This window comes from Aulonocara stuartgranti (genome assembly GCF_965226115.1).
Source record: "Aulonocara stuartgranti genome assembly, chromosome: 18".
Classification (NCBI taxonomy): domain Eukaryota; kingdom Metazoa; phylum Chordata; class Actinopteri; order Cichliformes; family Cichlidae; genus Aulonocara; species Aulonocara stuartgranti.
Genome location: NC_138954.1, coordinates 36126396 through 36150009, shown reverse-complemented (window position 1 = coordinate 36150009; position 23614 = coordinate 36126396). Strand labels below are relative to the sequence as shown.

At 47.3% G+C, this 23614-nt stretch overlaps 3 protein-coding genes across 6 annotated transcripts in view; 2 read left to right on the top strand and 1 right to left on the bottom strand.

Annotated features, from left to right (window-relative positions):
• Positions 1 to 4764, top strand: part of LOC309694165 (protein NLRC3-like) — a 38363-nt gene extending 33599 nt beyond the window's left edge. For all 4 annotated transcript variants that reach the window (XM_082514001.1, XM_082514002.1, XM_082514003.1 and 1 more), the window contains 2 exons: positions 654 to 700; positions 849 to 4764. In XM_082514001.1, the coding sequence (XP_082370127.1) occupies positions 654 to 700; positions 849 to 1387 (586 nt within the window). In that variant the 3' untranslated portion in view covers positions 1388 to 4764. The remainder of the gene's footprint in view (positions 1 to 653; positions 701 to 848) is intronic.
• A 2036-nt stretch (positions 4765 to 6800) lies between these two features.
• LOC309694205 (protein FAM151A-like) lies at positions 6801 to 15660 on the top strand. The gene is made up of 13 exons (XM_082514072.1): positions 6801 to 7863; positions 8021 to 8178; positions 10284 to 10424; positions 10530 to 10679; positions 10749 to 10911; positions 11220 to 11277; positions 12569 to 12658; positions 12812 to 12888; positions 13009 to 13145; positions 13414 to 13560; positions 14294 to 14400; positions 14476 to 14655; positions 15040 to 15660. The coding sequence occupies exons 1-13, from the start codon at positions 7799 to 7801 to the stop codon at positions 15334 to 15336; spliced, it is 1770 nt and encodes a 589-aa protein (XP_082370198.1). The 5' UTR covers positions 6801 to 7798; the 3' UTR covers positions 15337 to 15660.
• A 121-nt stretch (positions 15661 to 15781) lies between these two features.
• The window catches only part of LOC309694189 (acyl-coenzyme A thioesterase 11-like), an 8096-nt gene continuing 263 nt past the window's right edge, over positions 15782 to 23614 (bottom strand). The window contains exons 2-12 of the mRNA XM_082514049.1: positions 22846 to 22937; positions 21385 to 21446; positions 21065 to 21184; positions 20837 to 20975; positions 19864 to 19919; positions 19685 to 19751; positions 18840 to 18923; positions 18634 to 18767; positions 16553 to 16720; positions 16353 to 16479; positions 15782 to 16280 (exon numbers count right to left, since the gene is read on the bottom strand). Of these exons, the coding sequence (XP_082370175.1) occupies positions 16152 to 16280; positions 16353 to 16479; positions 16553 to 16720; positions 18634 to 18767; positions 18840 to 18923; positions 19685 to 19751; positions 19864 to 19919; positions 20837 to 20975; positions 21065 to 21184; positions 21385 to 21446; positions 22846 to 22937 (1178 nt within the window). The 3' untranslated portion in view covers positions 15782 to 16151. The remainder of the gene's footprint in view (positions 16281 to 16352; positions 16480 to 16552; positions 16721 to 18633; positions 18768 to 18839; positions 18924 to 19684; positions 19752 to 19863; positions 19920 to 20836; positions 20976 to 21064; positions 21185 to 21384; positions 21447 to 22845; positions 22938 to 23614) is intronic.

Below are 23614 nucleotides of genomic sequence, written 5' to 3'. Positions count from 1 at the left end.
AAGAGCAGTGTTACGAGGGAGCAGACGAGAGCGACTGAGGTCAAGTGAAGGAACGGCGCTGTCACAGTTCTCTCCCTCATCAATTGTCTGGTTCCAGCGGTGGGTCTGTGCTAGACGACCCATCACCAGCTTTTTCCACTGGTTACCAGTACGTGGTAGAATCCACTTCCAGATCTGGTTGTCTTTAAATCTGTGAATGGATTGGCTCCATCTTATCTCTCTTTAACAAAAGAATCCAAGTGGAGCCCTCAGGTCTGCAGATAAGCAGCTTCTGACCAGAACTAGACGTAAAAACAGAGGTGAGCTTTATCGATGGCTGCAGCCAAACTCTGGAACAGTCGCCCTTCACATCAGGTCGTCACCAACACTGGACATTTTTAAAAGCCGGTTGGAAACACATTTGTACTCTGTAGCTTTCAATCCTGACCAGTCTTTATAGTCATTACTGTGTATGTTTCCTATTTTCTCTCTACTCTGTGCAGCACTTTGGCTCAAGCTGTTTTTAAATGTGCTGATAAATAAATGTAGATTTCTTTGAATAAAACAGTGGAGCCGAGCTTTGAGCTCAGTGTGTAACAGTGTGTGTGTGAGAGCCATGTAATGTCCATGTGTGCATGCTGACTGTGCTGCTCTGACCCCCCTCCTCCTTTCAGGGTGGAGCCTGCTGGAGTCCGATGGTTGAGACCAGGTCTGAGGAAGTGTAAGTGTGTTTTTAATGGGATTCATGAAAACAAAGCAGCACACATTCAACCATCTTCATCATGTCAGGAGTCATCATCAAAGTGTCAATCAATGAACAGATGATGGATCAATAACTGCAGCTGGATTGTGTTTGTTCTCTCCATCAGATTCCTGTCAACTCACAATCGACACAAACACAGTGAACACAAAGCTCCAACTGTCTGACAACAACAGGAAGGTGACATGTGTTCAGAAGGTTCAGTCATATCCTGATCATCCAGACAGATTTGATGTTTATCTTCAGCTGCTGTGTAGAAATGGTCTGACTGGTCGCTGTTACTGGGAGGTCGAGTGGACAGGAGACGTTGATATATCAGTGAGTTACAGAAGCATCAGAAGGAAAGGAGACAGTTATGACTGTTGGTTTGGATGCAATGATCAGTCCTGGAGTCTGATCTGCTCTGATGATGGTCCTCAGTCTGTCAGGCACAATAACAGAGTAACATCCATCTCCTCCTCCTCCTCCTCCTCCTCTGTCTCTAACAGAGCAGCAGTGTATGTGGACTGTCCTGCTGGCACTCTGTCCTTCTACAGAGTCTCCTCTGACACTCTGATCCACCTCCACACCTTCAACACCACATTCACTCAAACTCTTTATCCTGGGTTTAGTTTCTGGTCTCGTGGTGACTCAGTGTCCCTGTGCTGAGTGGAGTGTAACGAGTGTCTCCTGTTACAGAAACACTCTGACTGTTGAACAGATAGTTCAGTCTGTACATGTCTGTCTCTTTCACTCACAAACACGTTTTCAGATTCATGGATTCAATCAGTTGATGTTTGAAACTCTTCTAAATGATTCCTTGTAAACTTCTTCAGTCACAAACAAACAGGAAGTGATGTCACATGTGTTCCTGTCCACACAGCAGAATGAGTCTATTGCTGACAGTGATGTACAAACAGAGTGAGCATTTCTGAGGCCCAAAATAAACTGAGTAGTTCACTGAATGAACAATGGACTGTGAGCTCAGTTCCTTCATCATTAGTATGGATTATATATGTATATGTATTATATTAGTATCATATATATCAGGTGCTGCTGCTTTCAGTCATTGTGCAAATGTGCTGTTTGTAAGCTTGTAAAGCTGCAGTCAGCTGAGACTGAAGAAGTCACCTGATCAGTGAGCAAACGTTTCTGAAAACGTCCAGATGAACAGAATCAACCTTTTGGGATCAGCCAGCAATGCAGCATCATTGTTGTTCAGCTTCAGAGGTTTGCAGGAGTGAACTGATGACCAGAAACAGCTGCAAAGTCCAAGAAAATACCAGCTGGAGTTCAGCTGCATTTGAAGAAGTCAAAGAAAAGTAAGGATGGCAAAGGGCGACGTTTTCTTCCAAAGAGCTGCAAACATGGTCGACGCCTCATTAGAAGAATCATCTGGACATTTGTGAGGAACTCTAACCAAGAAAGCAACGTCACACAGATCCAACAGACAGTTTCCATGACTGCAAGTGTTGAGTGGAAAAATGCTACATTGCATTATTGCATCCTCTCACCACAGGAGGCGCTGTTGGCACCACTGATTGCTGATCAGCTGTTCTCTGATGATCTGATTGATACTGTGAATAACGGGACTCACTGAACTCTGTGACACAGTGAAGATTACAGAGTTGAACTTCAACATCTGACTGACGTCACACAGACAGAAGGATGAACCAGTGAGGCACAGAACACAGTTACTGGAGATACTGGATCAGCTCCATGTGAACCTCTGATGGAGAAGCTGCTGAGCCAGAGAAACATCAGGACATGACAGCAGCTGCACTTATCTAACAACATGTAGCAGAGCTGATCTATGTTAGAGGATCTATCACAGCAGCTGAAGCCAAAGTCCAACACTGGATACCAGCTGAGCCTGTGCTGAGTGTAGTGTTACAGGAAAAGGGCAGAAACACTGGTAGCTCCCAGTGATGCTGACTGGGGCACAGAGCTGAATGATGCAGCATCAGGACACTGTTTCAGTCTGACTGACAGAGAAACCTGTAGCTGTATCTACATGTGAGGCAGAGGCCACACAAGCAGCTTTCTATGTTTCACAGTGACTGAGATCTTCAGTGGGGGTGGACATGCTCCTGTACAGACCTCTGAGGAGAACCAAGGTGCAGTCAAAGAGTCCAGTCTGTCCTCACAGATGTGAACATGTGCTTTCATCAGGTCTGCTGTCAGCTAGCAGGCTCACATCAGAATCACTGTTCCTGAAAAACACAGTCTGTGTGACATCATCAGTCAGCTGATGGTCCCAGATCTGAATGGTTTCTGTCTCTACTGAGGAAGTCAGAGAATATCACTGAGGTGTGGATCAGGTCTGAGTGAGCTGTGGAGGGACAGCTTTAAACAGTCCACAGGTCTCACGTCCTGCTCAGTCTGCTAGCAGATACCTCGTATTGTTCCAGATGTGCTGACATCAGCAGCAGCACAGCTGTGTGATACCATGAATCTCAGTTATTGATCCAACACACAGTAAATACAAAGATCAGGATTTCTGAGAGTAATCATTATGAGTCTGAACACATGATCACTGAATGTTAGTCTCCACAATAATAAGCTAACACAAGCAAACACAGCTTTCAGCTCTTATTTTGAAACTGGCTTATTTAGAGAGCTGTGATGTGAGCGTGCCTGGCTCTGAGGCACTTGGGTCAGCCTCTGTTGTTTAGAAGTGTTACAGACTGTGAATGACACAGACCTGTCAGTTTCCATGTTTGTCTGTAACACAGCTCAGGGCTCCATGCTGAACGCATCCATCCAGTGTTATTGATCCAGGACTGATACCAGCATTGGGATCAATACTACAACACACAATCACATGTGTCCACGTGATGCAGTTTGAAGAGCAATCAGATGTCTCTGTATGAGGAGGCGGGGTCACAGGAGGTTCACAGAAACTCTGCAGCAGCATCATCAGCTCACATGGAAACTTTGATGATTCACTTCTGTGGTGTTTTTACAGAAACACGTCACAAAATTAGCTCCACCTGTTTTGTGAGCTTTGAGTTTCTTGTCTTCATCCTGGATTCTTGTGTTGCTGTTTTTACACACAGATATTTCCTGGTTGGTTACTCAAAGCTTTCCAACACAGGCCTCTGTGCTGCCATCTGGTGGACAAACATGTGAAGTGCAGCGTGAAGCTACAAATGAAACTGCTTCAGCTACGTGTATATACAACATACTATAACCTATATAACTATATGTATAGTGTATTATGTAGGTTTTAGAGCTGGGGGTAGAACTGCTGATGGCCTGGTTGTTATTTATGTTCCCCATGGTTCACCAGCTCTCACACAACATCAGCACCAATGATCCACGTCCTCATAAACCTCTGAATCAGGTCCTGAAGCAGTGACGTCCTGAGTGAAGACCTCACTGATCACATGACTCTGGTCACCTGACTCAGTGTTTCTGAAGCAGTGTGCTGGGTTTTTAAAAATCCGTGGCTGCTGCCTGATGTTGGGCCCACAGAGGAAGACGACTCACTCGCTCTTCTTCACTTCCTCCTTAAACATGTGGAAGGAGAGCAAAGTGCTGCCAGACTCTTATTTCTGACAGGAACAGAAGAAACCACAGCAAACTGTTGCAGTTCTTCATCTTCATCACAATCTGTTTATTTCTGATGGTGTCTTCAGTCTGAGGTTTGAAGTTTCCATGTCTGTGTGATGTGTGGTGTGAAGGCTGCTGGTTAAACTGGGACTCACTGTTTAAAGCACTGAGTGCTCATAGAGAGATGCTCCATGAGTCCCAGTACAGACTACAAACATGGTGGAAACTTAGCTTTGATATCCACACACTCTGCACGTCTGTGAGGAACTGTGATGAAGATGTGCAGAGATCTGTGTCCAAACAGGAGAAAGACTGTAAAGACTCTGTGCTTCTAACAGCCTCTGTTAACATATGTGAGGCTGTTTGTTGTTGTTGCCATGGAGCTTTGCACTGTTTGGGTCAGCAGGTCATGTGATCAGGTTTGTTCTGCTGGACGATGGTTCAGTGTCAGGTTTGTTTGCATTCATCAATAAATATCTAAATCAATCAAAGACTCCATGTTTGTTCTTCATCATGTGACCTCTGCTCATCCATCTCTGTGTGTATCAGGATACATTTAGTTCATAACACACAGAAAAATCAGAGTTATTACCTGTAATAAATGTGAAAGATTCCTGCAGTGATAACCAGGCAGGACTGAAACACATCCAAGCTGTCACCACGGTAACAGCACCGTCCATCCACAGGTGAGGGGAGGAGCAAAAAGAGGGACTTTCACCATACATACATACATGCATACATACATACATACACCACAGTTGACAGGTAACCCTATTGGAGTCGCCAATAGTGACTAGAGATGGCACGATACCACTTTTTATGTCCGATACCGATATCATAAATTTGGATATCTGCCGATACTGATATGAATCCAATATAGTGTTTTTTAATCAACAAAACAGTTTTTTAATATCTTGCTGCATTTTGTATAAGTTCATACTCAAGTTTAAATAACCAACAACACTAAAGCTATTCTGTTATACCTAGGGATGGGTATCGAAAACCGGTTCTTGTTGAGAACCGGTTCCCACTGTTTCAATTCCTTGGAATTGTTTGCCATTTTTGCAAACGATTCCCTTATCGATTCCAGTCGCCCCGAATGACGTCACCACGTTGCGGAGCGTCATTTACCTGGCAGGAAACACGGCGCGTAAGCGGCTCAAATGCTCAAAAGTTTACGAGAACGGATGACAACAGGGCAACTTGCAATACTTGCAAAGTAGATGCTTCATTTAAGGGAGGAAACACTACGAATATGCAAAAGCATTTGCTCACAAAACACGTGATAACCTTAAATGAATGTCATGTTTTTAATTCCGCTCCGGACTCGTGAATCTCAACCCAGCAGCAGCGGTAACGTTTGCACGTCCTCTCCCGTTAATGCGGCAGGTAAATAATCAACTAACAGTGCTTATTATGTTAGCGCGATCTGCCTTATTACAAACCCTGCCATTACTGTGCATTTAGTGACCATGATGAGAGAGACAGAGTCTGGCTCAGATGCTGGCAGTTCTCGCTGCAGTCTACCGGTAGCGTCTCCTTTCAGGCCAGGATAGACGAATGTCACCGAGCAGTGACTAAGTTTGTGGTAAAAGGCTTGAACCAGTGTTGCCAACTCCTCAGTAAGGAAAATCGCTATTGGCTGTCCTAAAAGTCGCTAGAAGTCGCTAAGTCGCTAGACATAAAGTGAGTAAAAAACTTGCTAAATGCATTTAGAGTTTATTTAGAACTACAAATTAAATTTATTTTAGCAATTATTGTTTTTTTTAATGTCACAATTCCAACCCTGCTCCTTTACCCGGGCTTGGACCGGCAAAAGTGACCTGAAATACGCACTCTGGTGGAGTTACTTTGTGTGTGTGTTTATAAGTAGTTTTAAACCTTGTGATCCACAAAACAGCATACGAGTAAAAGAAGAACTGACTGCGTTACAGCACCCGCTGCTTGTTGAGAGTAAAATCGATACGAGCTTTCACGTCCTTTTTTTAGCGACCTTTTTTCTAAAAAAAAGTCGCTAAGGGGTCTGAAAACTCGCTAAATATAGCGACAAAGTCGCTAAGTTGGAAACACTGGCTTGAACCCATTTGCCACAGCAGATGCCCCCAATTTTAGGTAAGTGAATGTGTTTAATTGTAGGCAGGGACATTACTGGATATTCTTGTGTAATTGCTACTGAATAATTTATGTTATGCTTTGTTGTTGCTACAGAAGAATATTTATTTTATTATTTTACATTTACAATTTTTTTTCCTGGGGACCCTGTGACACCCATTGAAGAGCCGTAGGCTGGATCTCTTAAGATCTCACTGTTGGGTTTGTAAGGCCATGTTACTCCTAAATTTCTATCTTGTTCAAAGAGAAGATATAAAACAAAGTTCTAAGCTAATCGACCTTAGTGTTCTCCTTTTTACAAAGAATCGATAAGAGAATCGATAAAGAATCGAATCGTTAAACAGAATCGAAAATGGAATCGGAATCGTGAAAATCTTATCAATACCCATCCCTAGTTATACCTGTATACAAAAAATATTTCATAGTTCAGCAACACTGATCAATCTAATAAACTTAAACCTGCTCCATCCTCCCTATTCTGGCATTTTAAAGAGTACTTAGCTTAAGCAACCTCACTAACAGGGTGCCAACTCCCAGTAACAAAAAAAAATGTATTGATGCAATGTTGAACATTATTACACAGGAGAAACCAACTACAGTAAAATAATGACACCGTGACGTCTCTGCCTTTGTAAACAGAGGGACAGTAACTGCGTGTAAACCTGCAGACAGTCAGATTAACAGTATTTCGTCTCTATCATTCTGCCATTCATCTCATGTAAACAATAACGTGGCCACAGCGTGACGTGAAAAAAGGCGCATACCTTTGACGTTGCGTGACAAACTCTGTATTCCTCGTCCACACGTAAACACAAAAAGGGTTTTAAAAAATCCCAGTTTTCTGTGAAAACGCCGTTTACGTGGACGAAACAGCTGCGTGTTCAGAAACACCCGTGTAGGTGCGGACGCAGCGTAAAAGAGTTAGTAGTTTATTTTCTTACTGCCTGTAATTTATTGCAGATTACTTGTATTTGCAAACATTTTTCTTGTAAAACAAAGGGGGCGCAGCAGAAAAAGTTTGGGAACCAGTGCTGTAACTATGAGACAGATGGCTGACACACGAACCTGTGGGAAGTAACATGTTTGTAGAAATGTGAAAATGTTCATGCCATAATCCCTCCCATGTTTCCGTGTGGCACTGTGGAGTAATGCACAATTCTTCCAAACACGGACAAAATATGTAGAGGGAGATTTGTTACAAGGTGTGTTGTAATCCCAGAACAGTGAAGATTACATAACAGAAGAGCTTCACAGCTCGTCAGGCAGCAAGTGGACACTGAAGAGTGTGTGCGCCTTATCAGAAGGAAAACTGTTCTCTGCACCTGAGATAAAGGATCGTATAAAAGAAGAGCGAGCGCTCCCTGAGGTCTCCGACTTCTTAGACATTTGAACCTAGACAGGAGACGTGTGAGAATGGCAGGAGAGGACAAAAGGAGAGATGAACGAACTGCTGGAGGATCAGAAGGAAAGCAAAACAGGTTGGAGACAAATCAGTTGCTCTTTAATAAAATGGATGAAGCAGCATGTACACTTGTGAGACATGCATGTGTGAGGTCAGGTAAACCTCTACAACATGCTGAAATGCTGCTTCTAACACAGAATAGACCGACGAGCATTAATCGTGTATCCCCACAGGATGGAGCCCGAGGCTGACGACCAGCGAGTGGAGCGAGGCCCAAAGAAGCGTGGCGTGCTGCCCAAACGACTGCTGATAATGTCGTCTGTGGCTGTTGTGCTCATCGTGCTGCTGACTGTCATCGTTGTACCTGTTGTGCTGCTCACTAAGACGCCAGGTACATTTTTACAATATGTACGATTTATATGATAAAACAATGATGCAGCTTTGTTTATGATCCAGATGATGAAACATACCTGAGTAAATGTATTTATTACTCATCACCAGAGGTACATTTCACAGTACTTTGTACTTATATACTGTATTATATACAACTGCAATAATATCAGAGTCCAGCTGGAGCTGGTTGCAGCACCTGTGGCCTTCAAAGCATTTTCTCTGCATTGGATCTGAGCAGCACGGTGGCACGGTGGTTGCCGCACAGCAAGAAGGTCCTGAGTTCAATTCCACCATCAGGCCGGGGTCTTTCTGTGCAGAGTTTGCATGTTCTCCCCGTGTTTGCGTGGGTTCCCTCCGGGTACTCCGGCTTCCTCCCACCGTCCAAAGACATGCAGCTTGTGGGGATAGGTTAATTGGATAATACAAATTGCCACTAGGTTTGAATGTGCGAGTGAATGTGAGTGTGAATGGTTGTCTGTCCCTGTGTGTTGGCCCTGCGACAGACTGGCGACCTGTCCAGGGTGTACCCCGCCTCTCGCCCTATGACATGTGGGATAGGCTCCAGCGCCCCCCGCGACCCTGAAAAGGATAAGCAGAAGCAAATGGACGGATGGATGGATGGATCTGAACAACAGTCAAATCTGAGCAGACGTGCCAAAGCTTTGTTTTTTGTTTTCTGTTTGCACCATAGTTCTTCCAAATGTTTCAGTTCAGGATTTTTTAACTGCTGTCATGTACACCATCAGTAAACTGTGACATTACTGCTTTTACCTAACCTAATCATCACCACGTTTCACTGTAAAGACCAGGGCGCTGCTTTAGTTGGATGAGCAGGCGACCACGTGCAGCACGGTTTGAGTCCGACCTGCGGCCCTTTGCTGCGTGTGTCCCCCTCCTTCCTCTTCACCGTGTCTGTCTAATAAGGCCAAACACAGACTGTAGGCTTAGCCGTGGTTCTGAAAGTCGAATGGAAGCTCAAAGTGCACGACTGGCAGTGTTGTGACATACATACCTACTGCATGTAGAGTTCACCTGAGTGTACAGCGACAGTAAGATGTCTTTGCACAGGTGAAACAGCCCACAGTGTTGCAGGGTTTCACAGGGTGCTGCAGCCTCCAGCAGTGTGCCTTCTCCAAACGTAACACTTAAATACTCGCTGTGTCAGCATCACAACTTTATATTGCTGCTGCTAAAATCAGTGATTACAGTGATCAAAGTTCATTTGATATCATACTGCAGCTCATTGCAATGCCATGATGCATGAGTGCTCATCATTTGGCTTCTGGTCTTATGACAGGACCATAGTCATGTGGACAAAAAGTACACGGCTGCTTTGAACTGTGTGACTTTTGAATCAACTGACATGAAATGTGTAACAAAGATAATGTTACACGATGTGTTTTGTGCTGTTAGACCTTGGTCTCTTTGAGTAATATGTGACAGTAGCTTCTTTAAAAAAGACACTAAGAAAAAAGCATTCAGAGTCAGAACCAGACACGGAGAAGCTGCATTCAGCTTTTATGCTCCTTATATCTGGAACAAACTCCCAGAAAGCCTCAGATCAGCTGAAACACTCAGTTTATTTAAATCCAGGTTGAAGACTCACCTGTTCTCAGCTGCATTTGAATAAAGCACCAAATCCACACTTTAAGCTTAAATTTCAAAACTAACATTTAACTACTGATTTTATCTGTTTTGATTTTATATCCTGTTTTGTTTGTTTGTTTGTTTGTTTGTTTGTTTGTTTGTTTGCTTGTTTTAATCAATTTTAAATCATGCTTTTTATTTGTTCTTGTTTCTAATGTCTCTGTAAAGCACTTTGAATCACCTTGTTGTTGAATTGTGCTATACAAATAAACTTGCCTTGCCTTCATGAGTATCTGCAACCTTCTTTAAAAGCCAAATCCCATCTGTCTCGCTTCAGCTGACAGAATCTTTAAGCTGAAGAAATGAATGAACTTTAAACAAGCTGCTCTCCCAACAAAGAGCAGCCTCCCCAAACACACCGTCGGCTGTTTTAGCTGAAAGCTCCCAGTTCTGCTGTGACAGGGACTACGTACCTATGACTCCGTCACTGTCTTGCTGTCCAATCGTGTTCCTCAGCGCCGTCTTCTGCCTCGTTCTCTGGTGGAGACATGCTGGAGTACTTGGTGCAGACGGGGAACATCAGTGAAGCGGACGGCCTTTTGGCTACGTGGTTTCACCGAGCCAACAGCAAGGAGGACATGTACAAAGCGCTCATGGGTAAAAACACTCACACAGACAACACTGCATTATTTGATGGTGTCGGTGCCTGAACCTACAGTCAGGTACAGACAAAACAAGCACCGCCTCCTGTCATCTTTCCAGGTGACACCATGATCTTGGAAGCTGACGTCACTCTCATGGGTTATGGGACCCCTGATGAAAAGCCAGTGCCGATCATGGCACACCCTCCCGACATATATAGTGACAACACTCTCGACGAATGGTTAGATGCTGTACTGGCTTCTGGAAAAGGTACAGATCAGAACTGTTTCCACAGAAAGTCCATCTGATCACAGTTTTTAAAGGCGTGTTCGTTTGCAGGCATCAAGTTGGACTTTAAGGCTCTGGAATCAGTGGGTTTGTCACTGGACCTGCTTAAACAAAAGGAAAGCAACAAGGGAATAAACAGACCTGTGTGGCTGAATGCAGACATCCTCAGAGGCCCCAACGTCCCAAGCTTTGTAGCTCCAGTCAATGGAAGCAGGTATGAAATCCAGCTAGACCGGACACAGACCCTTGGACAGAGTTCAGAATTAGGAAGGGAAAATGTCTAACATCTAAAGACTGATCGGGAGGTTGGTGGTTCGATCCCTGGATCCTCCAGTCTGCATGCCAAGTGTCCCTGGGCATGATACTAGCCCCAGGTCGCTCTCCGATCTCAGCACGAATGTAGTTAGGAAGCACTAAAAAGCTTAGAAGAAAGTGACTGGGTGAGTGTGGTGTGGAGACTTGGGAGAGCAGGAAAGTGCTACGTAAGAATCAGTCCATGTTTATGTCTCCCTCTTTTTTCAGGTTTTTGGAACTCATTCAGGACAAGTTTCCAGATGTGACTTTGTCTCCTGGGTGGAAGGTATGGCACGCTCGCAGTAAGAACCCCATTGAACCATTATACCAGGCATGTGACGAGGTTCTGGGAATGTTCCTGTCAGAAACAGGAAGAGACTCAAGGAATCCTGAACTGACATTTATGAGAGAATTCAAAGCTGGAAGAAGAACTTTGAGCTTCAAAAAGATCCTTTGAGCTAAAGTAGACAAAACAGCTTTTATGTTCCTGTGATCCCTAAAATTAAAGACAGTTGAATTAATGTTGACATGCATCACCCATCAAGAGTTTGGACACCTTCTCATTTCATGGTTCTCTTTATTTCTACTACTTTCTACACTGTAGATACTGAAGACATCAAAGCAAGATATATGGAATTATGTAGCAAAGAAAACAATGATAACTCTAAAATACATTTAGAGTCCTGTGAGTAGCCGCCCTTTGTTTTGTTGACAGAGCTGCGGCCTTCTCTCAGCTTCATGATGTCGTCACCTGAGATGGTTTCACCTCACAGGTGAGCCTGTCAGGGTTCATTGGTGGTGTTGGGACCATCAGTCGTGTTGTGCAGAAGTCAGGGCTGTTAGCTGTGTACCAACCTATTTGACAACTGTTGAAATTCATATTATGGCAACAACCAATGAGCTAAGTAAAGAGAAACAACAGCCCATCATTACTGTAAGAGCTGAAGGTCAGTCAGTCGGAAACTTTGAATGTGTCCCCAAGTGCAGTCAGAAAAACCATCAAGACTACGATGAAACTGTCTGACATGAGGACGCCCCAGGAAAGGAAGACCAGGAGTCCCTCTGCTGCTGAGGATACAATCATCCGAGTCACCAGCCTCAGAAATCACAAGTTAACAGCAGCTCAGATTAGAGCCCAGATAGATGCCACACAGAGTAGAGACACATCTGAGTAGAGTAGAGACTGTACAAATCAGGCCTTTATGGTCAAATAGCTGCTGAGAAACCACGACTAAGGAAAAGCAACAAGCAGAGATTTGTTTGGGCCAAGAAACACAAGATGAGCCCAAATTGGAGAACTTTGGTTCCACTTTGTGAACGATGGTCTCTACATGCACGGTTCCCACTGTGAAGCATGGGGTTGATGGTTTGCTGGTGTGGGGGGCTTTACTGGTGACACTGGTGGAGATTTATTTAAACTGAAGGCACACTGACCCAGCATGGCTACCACAGCATCCTGCAGCAACATGCCATCCCATCATGGAGAGTGATGGAGGCCTGGCCTCCACAGTGGAGATGGTAAACACATGGTTTATATTTTTGACTGAATAACAGCTGTATGTGCTTTATTTCTTTAGGTCCTCTATATTCACCAGCTCACAAACGAAACCTACTCCAGAGCCACGGTGGAAGAAATGTACAACATGATCAAAGACGTACCTCAAAGGGTAAGTGTGAATCCAGGTTTCAGTGGTCCCAGTTCAACACGCTCCCATCCCAACACGCCTGGGACAAATCGTCGGTGTGTTGCGTGCTGGGATGAGAACGCTCTGAGGTGTCGGAGAACGGCAGAGCTGACTGGTCAACGTTTCGTCTCTTAGGTGACGTTCCCAGTCCACGCCATGCTGGTTCGCAGCGGCTGGCAGCACCTGAGCTGGCTCCTCAACCAGTCACCACGGTAACAGATAACTTCCACGTTTACTATGGCAATGACTGGAAATCTGCTAATCAAACCAGTAACTGGGGGCTGCTCGCTGCCCATGAGCGCCACAGACTGACTGTCATGTTTTGTGTCTAGGTTCAGCCTGACTTTGTGGCAGGGCTCTGTTAACCCCAGCGTCAGCGACCTGCTGTTTGTCCGTGACAACACCCACCCGTGGCAAGTCTACTATGACATATATGAACCCACGCTGTCAGAATTTAAGCAGGCTGTAGGTGAGGAGCGTTCATATGGAGCAGACTTACACAGACTATGTTTGGGTAAAATAATAATTGTGTGTGTGTGATTTATTCAAATCAACAGATTTGTTTTCAGTGAGTTCTGACTGTTGTTGAAGACTAAAGAAAAACATTATTAGAAAACTACATGAAAAATCATTGGAAACTGAACCTTCTGCTCATTGTGTGCATTTGTTTAAGCTTCTTCTGAGATGAAGAGTTTGCTTCTGTTTAGTTCTTCCTGGTTCATTGTGTGTGTTCACAGGTAAGCAGGACAGCGTGAGGAGGTTCTATCCTGGAGGAGATCTGATGGAGTTTCTCCACCCAGGTTACAGCTCAGACCTCATGAACCGCCTGGCTGTGCCTTTGCTCCCCGTCACCGGCCGGGCCTCCCTGCTCCGTCAGCTTTCAGGCAGGTTTTACACCTCAGGGTTTATAACCTGATTTTAACGGGCCAGACTGAAACGCCCGGGCAAAGCACGCTCTCAAAGTTGTACTTTACATATGCTAGCGACATCTGGTGGTAACATCATGAATGACAGCGGGGCACTGTCGCCAGAAACACCAAGAAACTGCCTCATTTGTGCCACGAAGCATTCAGAGATCCCTCGTGAGTTTTTTCTCAAGGTATTTTTAAAGTGAACTTGCTGTATGCACTGAAGTCATGTGGCAGCTGAACCTTTCGTTCACATCGGTCATCAGGATGATGTTCTTAGTGACTCTTGGTGGCAGAAAAGCTGATGTCCTGGGATTTTGACCGTTACAGTAACAATTGTGAAAAACGCAAACTATCTGTTGTTTTGGTAGAAATGAAAGCGCCAGAAGTGTTCACAGCTGTGCTGAGCAGAGAATACAGAGCACAGCTGCTTGATCAGAAATCAGTGTTTGAAGCCGCAGTGGACCGAGGCGGCGTGTTGGACAACGGGGAAGTGACTGCTGCAGAGGTGCGGCTAACATTTGGCCCTTTGAGTATCAGTCGTGGTCACAGCCTGTCCGTCCCTTCACAGCTGCGGTCTCCTCATCACCTCATGATAATGCAGCATGTCACAGATCAGCTGTTCATCCTGATGATGTCAAACTGTAAACCTGCACATGCTGCTGTCGCACCACCTTAAAGTCACACTGATACTCTGTTTCACTAACAGGTGGGGGCAGCGGGATGCTGGTCGTTCGTGTGACCTCTGACAGCAGTCGACCTGGAGTCCTTCTGGTAGAAGGTTCTGGAAGGAGCTCAGAGCTCCTCACACTGCAGGTATATCTGTAGATCACCAGCCAACCACCAGCCAGGTTACATTTTTATTAAGGCCAATCATGTGTGTGTTCTCAGGATGTTATTCAGACCCTTGGGCAGGCTGCTGATACCTCCTGGGGAATTTACCTGAGGGTCCAGAGTCAGCAGCTGCTGGAGGCTTCTCTTAACCTGCTGCAGTCAGCCTACGGGGCCGACGAGCTCCACAGGCCTGTGTGGATCAGCATGGAGGGCTTACAGAGCAGCGACAGCACAGCAGTAAGCACATCTGATCCCCCCGAAGCAGTGTCTGCAGACAATACGTTAATAAAGAACAGAGCAGACGCATGTCACGTTTAACACACCTGGCTGGAAATCCATCCAACTAGAATCGAGCAGGTGTAAATGTTGGAGCCTCCTCGAGGGTCCACCCTGGCTGGGAAACTATCACACCCCCACAGAGAGAACAGTTGTATAAGCTGCATGTTTGTCAGACGGTCCCCAAGCAAATGCAATCCTCTGTTCGTCATGAAGGCTTTTTAGCTGCTCAGGCTTGGTCAGCCAAGCTCAAGTTCACTCCAACAATGTCCAGTGCCGATCCAGTTAGACGATGGAAACGTGTCATTTTAGGCTGTTTCATAGTCGTCCTTCTCTTTGCTCCAGGTCTTTGTGTCCACAGTCGAGCGCCTGTTTCCATACGTCACTGTAGTCCTGGCTGAGCACAGATGGCCTCCTCGGATCCCAGCGGCGGTGTCACAGAGGGTGGCTCTACACCTGAATGCAGCCTCGCTGCCCACGGGGCAGGAGCAGCTTTATGCTTTACTGGGAATGATGGACAAATACGACTTTATAATTGAGGTGGACACAAAGAAAGGTGGTGCAGCTGTCACTGTGGTGAAGGAGCTCCGTGCACAGCGTGCAGGCAGAGCAAGCAGAAGCCTGTATATTCTACCTCAGTGATCAGAGCACGTGTGGGCTGAGAGCAGGTTTAAATGTGCTTTTATAGTCACCACAGAGTCTCAGTGTGTATATAAATGCTGCTGCTTTGGGTTGCTGAAGTTAACATCATTATACTGTATATATATGATTCAATGATTATTATAAAATTCATAATAAATTCTATTAAAGGAACCAAGTCCAAAACCAGAATTAGCCTCTTAGCCTGTGTGAGCCTGTCCGAGGTTTGTGATTCAGCAGCAGCTGAACACGTATGAAACACTCTCCTGCTGCAGCTAACATTTCACATGCAGCCCGCCTCTCTTACTGACTGCAGCACTGCATTATTTGCATCCATAAATGTGTCTTTAAAGTGTCACAGGTGGCATCAGTGCTCTCAGAGGCTCACTTGGTACTTTTAATGCTGATTTTTGAACGTTTACAACAAAGAAAATCATCCATCACTCGATTAAAACAAGGAAAAATACAACACAGCACTTTATTGTAGTTCAGTGGAAAAAGTGAATATTCATGTTTTAAACCAGCACGTCATGTTGAACTGCAGCAAACAGTTATAGTGTTCAAATGAACCTGCATTAAGTACAAGCCCACACCTGTACAGCTGTTACAGTCATGTACCTTTAACCTACAAACATGAACAGCAGCTCAGTCACTGACACAGCGGCTGATTTTACTCACTTAACACGTCGATTGTTACTGCTGACCTTTGTATCAATCCATGAAATGATCATAAAGTCTTCCCGCCACATAAACCAAGCAGGCTGTCCCCACAGTAGCGTCTGGTGCTGAGGAGAGCCTCGGACAGGCTGCTGCCACTGTCACAGTCTGTTCCTGGTCAAGTACTGGCTGCAGGAGCAGAAGGTGTGGTAGAAAGAGGAGGACAGGCCGGCAATATCTGTGGAGATGTAGGGAAGGACCTCCGGAGACGCCTGGTTAAAGTAGCTGATCTGAAAGAAAGACAACATACTAATAACAGCCAGCTGTGATAAGAGCACATGTACGACTGCTGCTTTTCTCACCAGGGACTTGTTGTCTTTGGTCTCCAGTATGGTGAATCCAGCACACAGAACCTCTCCTCTGTTATAGCCTTCAGTGGGAGGGTGAGTGGGCAGGGACACGGAGCGCAGGGCGATGACATACGGGTCTCTGAAGGAAAACAGAAAGGGAACGCATCAGGAAACCCTGCAGGACACAGGTGGATGGATCTGGCTCTACTGACCCGCTGCCACATGGCTTCCTTTTGGAGGCCAACAGGATGAAGTCCTGGAGAATCCCTTTTGCCTGATTGGCTGCAGTGGGAGATCCCATCGCGCCATGACGCACCGATGGAGTCACCACACGATATATGAAGTCATCGTTGTCGACCAGCTGAATCAGCTCGCACTTCCTGTTTGAGGAAACACATACACACTGTTAAAAAGGGGACTGGCAGCACTGTTTAAAGACTAAGCTGCAGTTCACTCCACAGGTATCCACGCAGAGGCAAACAGCTGCTTCTGTGCTTCACCAGCTGAGGGGTGGAGCTCGTGCATAGGGACACTGAAGGGGAAAACTACATAACAAAGGGCTTGGTGATGACATCACCCAGATCTCCACCCATCTCTGCTGCTTATCCTTCTCAGGGTCGCAGGGGGTGGAGCCTATCCTAGCCGTCTTAGAGGCAGGGTACACACTGGACAGGTCGCCAGTCGGTCGCAGGGCTAAACACGAGAGTTTCCAGTTAACCCAACCCACTAACTGCATGTCTTGGACTGTGGAGGAAGCTGGAGGACAGGGGGGAACCCAGGGGGGACGCAGGGGGAACCCAGGGGGACGCGGGGGAACCCAGAGGGACGCAGGGGGAACCCAGAGGGAACCCAGGGGGGACGCAGGGGGAACCCAGGGGGACGCGGGGGGAACCCAGGGGGGACGCAGGGGGAACCCAGGGGGACGCAGGGGGAACCCAGAGGGAACCCAGGGGGGACGCAGGGGGGACGCAGGGGGAACCCAGGGGGGACGCAGGGGGAACCCAGGGGGACGCAGGGGGAACCCAGAGGGAACCCAGGGGGGACGCAGGGGGGACGCAGGGGGAACCCAGGGGGACGCGGGGGAACCCAGGGAGACGCGGGGGGAACCCAGGGGGGACGCAGGGGGAACCCAGGGGGAACCCAGGGGGACGCGGGGGGAACATGCAAACTCCCCGGCCTGATGCAATGATAGCATATTAGATGGAGTTGTAAATCTAAACTCCACATCACTGCATAAACAGCTCGTGCTCCACCTTACAATCCAACGTATTAAAAACCCTCGCTTGGGGCAGACTCCTGCCGCGACGTTCCACCGGAGAACCACGGCCTCTGAACCATCCATCCAGTCCTTATTAAGGGTCAGACTGTGATGAAGCCAACAGGACTGCATCATCTGCAAAAACAAGGAAGCTGCCCTCCTCACATCAGCTACACTTAGAGATCCTGTTCGTGAATATCACACACAGGATCGGTCACACACCCTCGAGTCCTCCTACTGAGGAGCAGCCACAGCTTTCACTCCATTTCTAAATGGACCGCTGCGATACACCCCACAGACGCCGTCCTGGTACCTGGTTGTCCGAGTCTACAGAGCACTTCTAAACCTCTCTCCAGACGTCCTGTGAGGGTGAAGATCTGGTCCGGTGTCCCACAGCCAGGATGGAATGGGGGCCCAGATCTTCTCAACAGTGAGTTAACGCCTCCTTTTCAGCTCTGTGAAAAATAACTTTCCAGGGGAAGCTGAGCACTGCGATACCTCAGTGACCGATCCACAACATCCAGTTATTGTTTTAAAACTGGGATTTCCCACAGTGGTCTGCTCCACCAGCACAGGCCCACGGTGTTGACGGCATCGGAGACAAAGCTCCGCCTCCTCCACAGACGAGGGGAGTTTGGGTTCAAGAGCTGCTCACCACGTTCTTTCCACCACCTGCTGGTCATGAGATCAATGCAAAGCGTAAGGCTGCAAATCTAAGCAGCTAGGATGAGCTTCATCTGCAGGCTGGCTCGGCTGGGGGAGAGCCACCGTTCCCCTTTTATGTAAACGTGAGAATAAAGAGACAGACAGGCCCTCACAGCTAATGTCACTTTAACCTTAACATGTCAGCCTCAGTGCAAAGTGAGCAGCATGAACCTAAACCACACGTCGCTTATTTTTAACCCTGAACCTCAGAAAAGTCCATCATTGGAATCGGAGAACAATACCGAGGCAGCGAGTCGAAACAGGCCGCGCACAGAAACCGCTGAACTTGACTCGTAGCAACGGGCAAACAGACGAGTCCCAGAGTCTTACTTGTAATGCGAGTCCCAGCTCGGCCTGTTGCTCAGCTCGGCGAGTAAATCAAAGGCTCTGTGAGCAGGAACGTCCACCTCACATTCAATCTTGAAACTCAGCATGGACTTCTGCTCCAGGGTGTAAAGCTGAACCTGTGAACACAACATAAAGCGCCGATGGGCAGACTCACACAAACAAACAGCTCATTAGTGAGACGCACATACCTGGTCCTTCTCACAGCTCAGCCGCCAGCTGCTTCTGGCTGCCAGCATCTTCAGAGCTGAGACGTTGTTAAAGCTCAGATACACCTGGAAGCACAAACACAGGAACCACAAACTCATCTCCAGAGCTCAGCGTTAGCAGGCCGCCTCCCGCCATTCAAATACTACTTATTATATATGAATCAGCGCCGTCTAACAGTGTAAGTATTAAGGGTGCAAAATGAAGACAAACTGCTGCAGCACTATTTCTCATCTGCAGTGAAGGTGAAGCACAGCGGTGCGACACGTCGGCCTGTCAGAGGTTCAGTCGACTAAATCAGTCTGCAGGCACGGCGGGAGTCTGACTGTGGCTCAGGTTTGGAGCTAAGTGGGACGACATGAACACGCTGAGGTCTGCTCGGTCAGATCATACAAACTGCAGTGGAACAAATCACTGAACATCCTTTAAGAAAGAAACAGAAATCACGTCCCACAAGTCGTGACGACGCAGCACCGACACACAGCTGAGACGCTGATGTGGGTGAAGAGACTCAGCTGAGAAAACTATTAAAGGTTTACTGTGTCCAGCTCAAGCACAGGCTGTGACAGGATCATCATCAGCTGACGAGCAGCTGTGGAAATCACCTTATTGGTGCAAAAATACTGTTTTATGTCCCGTATGTCCGGTAGATTCAGCTGCAGAAATGAGAACTAATGATGTGTTTGTGACAAGCTGCTAGTAACAAGGTGCCAAGTTGTCTTATTTGTAATACAGTAATACACACATGTATATAAAGAAAGTTTCTCTCCCGTGAGTCCACGAGGACTAACGTGAGCAGTACAGGTGACGGCGTGGAGCTTCTCCTCACCTGGTTGGTGGGATCCCAGGGAACAGACAGAGGCACCTCCCCCTGCGTGCGGGAAATGATGTACTTCCTAAACACAGAGGAATGCTGCATCAGGATGATGGCACTGTGCACAAAGCTGCACAACAAACGCTGATGTAGCTGCAGAGACGGTGCATTAGGGGCTGTTTGGAGACATGTACCTGTCCAGCCTGATCTTTTTCCTGGCCGTTGCCTCCTGAAACCTCCTTTGTCCTTCCTGTAAATGAGACGGACACACAGGCAGAGGGCACCAGTGTGTAACACAGCGGGCAGATTCCCAGCACCAGTTTATGACCAGTACACCGATCTGTGGCACAAACTGAGTGGAGTGTTATTACTCGGTGTTTGTTCATGCTGATAACGACCCACGACTACAGCGAGGCCGCTCCATCAGACGGATTTATGACCGATAACATGATGTGAAGCTCTGATCGCTGCTCAGCCGTCACGGCTTAATGGTTAATCGAGTGTTTCTGCACCTTCTTTATGACACTCGTGTTTTATCCTACAGGACGATCTCCACAAGCTGCTTCACCACAGATGAAGCGTGAATGAAGCTGACACCAACATTATCCTGTCAATCTACTGCTCCACACTTTAACCCCACCAGCACACACTCCCCTGACCGAGCTTTCCTGCAGGTGTATAATGTGGAACAATCATAGTAATGCTGTATTTACATGATTTCAACATTTGAATGGAGTTCATAATAACAGCGTTCACAGTGACGGGGCATGTGGACGTGCTCAGGCCTGTGAGCCACGGACGCTGTGACGCTTCCACCAGAAACAAAGGAAGGAAAACGCACGCAGAGGCCATGTTTCCTGCTGCGCAGTCATCCATCCATCAGCACCACGGGCGGTGCAAAAGGCGGACCCAGCTACACTGATGTCACCCACCGCTGCCTCTGAGCTCACCTTGGGTGAAGATCAGCTGTTATCAGGAGTCTGGCTGTGAAACGTTCATAGCTGACACCTTGTTAGCCAATCAGAGTACGGTTTCATACCACAAATTCTGAAGCAGATTTCATGTCTTTCAGTCAGTATTAGCCAATCACAGACAGCCGCGTCACATCCAGACACTTTATGGATGCAGCACGCTAACGAGCCGTTTGTGAGCGTTAGTTTAACTCACCAGGGGTTCAGGTCGTATCCGTGGTAATGTGCGTGGCTTCCCGCCATCATCGAGCACCTCAAAGGTCATGAAGGCGGAGTTTATGTGTCGGTTAGGCCCCTCCTCATGGTAGGCCTCCGCGCGCACGCCCACCTCCATGCTGCAGTAAGGACACGTGTCAGTATGCAACCAGTGGTTCTGTCTGCTGCACAGCTGCAGTGCTGCGTCTCTGCCAGCGTTCTGGGATACCTGTTTCTGAAGGCGTTGTTCACTATCGCCTTCAGCAGCAATCTGTCTCCAACCTGAGAAGGTCCTCTGAAGGTGAACATGTCGATGGCTCGAAGGGTGGGATGAGCCTGAGACAGACGGCTGCAAGCAGAGAGCACAGAGACAATAGGCCACGACCTCCCACGTGCTCGCCGTGTTCAGGTTACTCACACAGCTGGACAGATCCTTTAATCTGCCACGAGGGCTGAACTACACTGATCAGAATGTGGAGGTCAAAGGTCACAATGGTGCATCCTATTTTTAGGTAAAAATATGAAGGAAGGACGTGTTTGTGACTGTACCTGGCAGCGATTGTAGCTACGTTCACCATCCAGGCCATGATCTGCCCTCCAAATGTATTCACCTGGGATTCAAACACAGCAATGATCTGACAGGCAGAAGTCTCAGCGGTACCATCACACACTGATGAACAGTCACATGTAAAACAGCTGGGTGTGTGTAGGATCCATACACACAGGTCAAAGTTAGATGTTTAGACACAAGTTCAGCCATTCGTGTTGTTTCAGAAATCGCTCTGCCCGGGGCTGGGCGCTCAGGTATGTAGCAGCTCAGTCCCGGTGGCTACTTGGCGGGGCCTGGCGCCTGTTGCTCGGTCAGGCCTCTTCCGGGGCGTGGGGGGCCCTCGGGCTCGGTTCAGTCAGGCACAGCTGGCTGCCGGCAGAGCCGGCGGGCACGCCACTGCAGCCCCCTCTGGCTTCTGCTCCGTGGCTGCTGGGTGACCCCTCATCTGGGGCTCTCCTCAGCCCTTCCCATGAGGGTGGCACGGATGCCCCTCCGGTGGTCCTCCTTGGGCTCTCGCACTCTGGGGCCTCTGGATGTCTGGGGCCTGGATCTCCTCCATGCCTGCTTCATGCCCTGGGGGGCGGGGCTATGGCTCTCTGCATCCTCTAGCAGACCATCACATGTGGAAACCATTTGAATACAAGCGTGCTGATCCACACAGGTGTTCACTGTCCATAGACACAAACTACACCTTTCTTGGCTGCTACTTCCAAGCACATTGTGCGCTGTCGGTCCTGCTTGCTGCACAACAACATTCAGTATTTAGTATTTACTGCTGTTTACACTTAGCTAGATTAATGTGATGCTGTTGTGTTTAGTATGTTGCTCTGTTTTTTGCTTGTTTTCTCTTTTTTCTCTCAACAGCTGATCCAGGAGATTTTTTTCTCTTCTTTCTCTTTTTAAGTTTCCTTTCTCACTGTCCCTCTCCCCTTTCTTTTCTTTCCTGTCCCTCACTCATGTCTGTCCCGTCTGTAACAATTGAAAATAAAATTAAATAAATAATAACAACAAAGGTCGATCAAATGGACCAATACGGCAAAGCTGTGATGATCCACTTGGTAAAGTAAATCCATTGGGTCTCCTTGTTGGTCTTCAGACAACAGATCTGGCTAAAGAACCAAATGGGACAGGCAAACGACCAAAACAAAATCGCTCTGACAGCAGCAGTCAGCGCCTCAGTCTACGCTCAGATGTAGTCAGTGTTTGGAGGCCACGAGCTGATGTTTTGAACCAAAAAAGGAGTAAAAGAAACAAAATGCTACTGCATCTCCACTTCAGCGTATTAAATAAAAGCCAAATGTTTTGTTCGTACGAAACGAGGCCACGCAGGTGTTTCTGGTGACAACAGCTTCAAACTCAGTCTCCTTCAAATATTCCACGTTGTAACAGCACGAGACAGAGCAGCGACAAACCGCCGCGTCCGCTGCAGTTCAGATGGGAAACACATGAAATGAACTGACCTGATGGTTTGCATGTGGAGGCAGAACCAGCTCCACACTCTCCACCCGAGTCCTCTCTGCTGCCACTGCACTGGGTCCCACTGAGCTGTCAACTGATACAGAAACAAGTCAAGTCGTCCCTCTATGTGAAGAAAGTACTAATTCAAGTTTGATGGTCATTTAGAGCCAGACGGTTGTCTTTGTTAGCGACCACAGCAGACGCCATGGAGCCACAGGCTAAAGTATCAGGTCAGTGCAAATGTTCTTCTCTCAGCTTCGCCGGCTTCTCCTCCTGCCTGAGCTTCCTTTGTCCTCCTCGCGAGTGCCCGGACCATCGCAGCCTTGCCTCCCTACGCTCGTCTTAACTCGAGTCGTTCCTCTCATATCCTCATTTCATGTCCACAGTGGTCACTCCCAGTGGAAACCCCGACATCTCAACTCCTCCAGCTCGGCCTCTTGTTTTTGTTAGTGCCACTGCCTCCAAACCATGGCAGCTCTCACTACCATGGTTTCAATCCTCTGTCACATATCAACCCTGAAACCTGTCTCTTTTCTTCCCCCGTCTGTTGCTCTGGATGGTTGAGCCCAGGTATCTAAACTCCTTCCTGTTACCTGCAGCCTCCCTGCTCTCCCTACAGGTCACATCATCTGCAAACCTCACCGTTCACAGAAGGGGCTGAGAGCAGATCCCTGCTGTGATGCCAGACACCTCCCCATGTCATGCACCAGCCTCACACGCTTCTCCAGCACTTCTGACATTCTCGTGTAAACCCACAGCTGCTCTATCCTG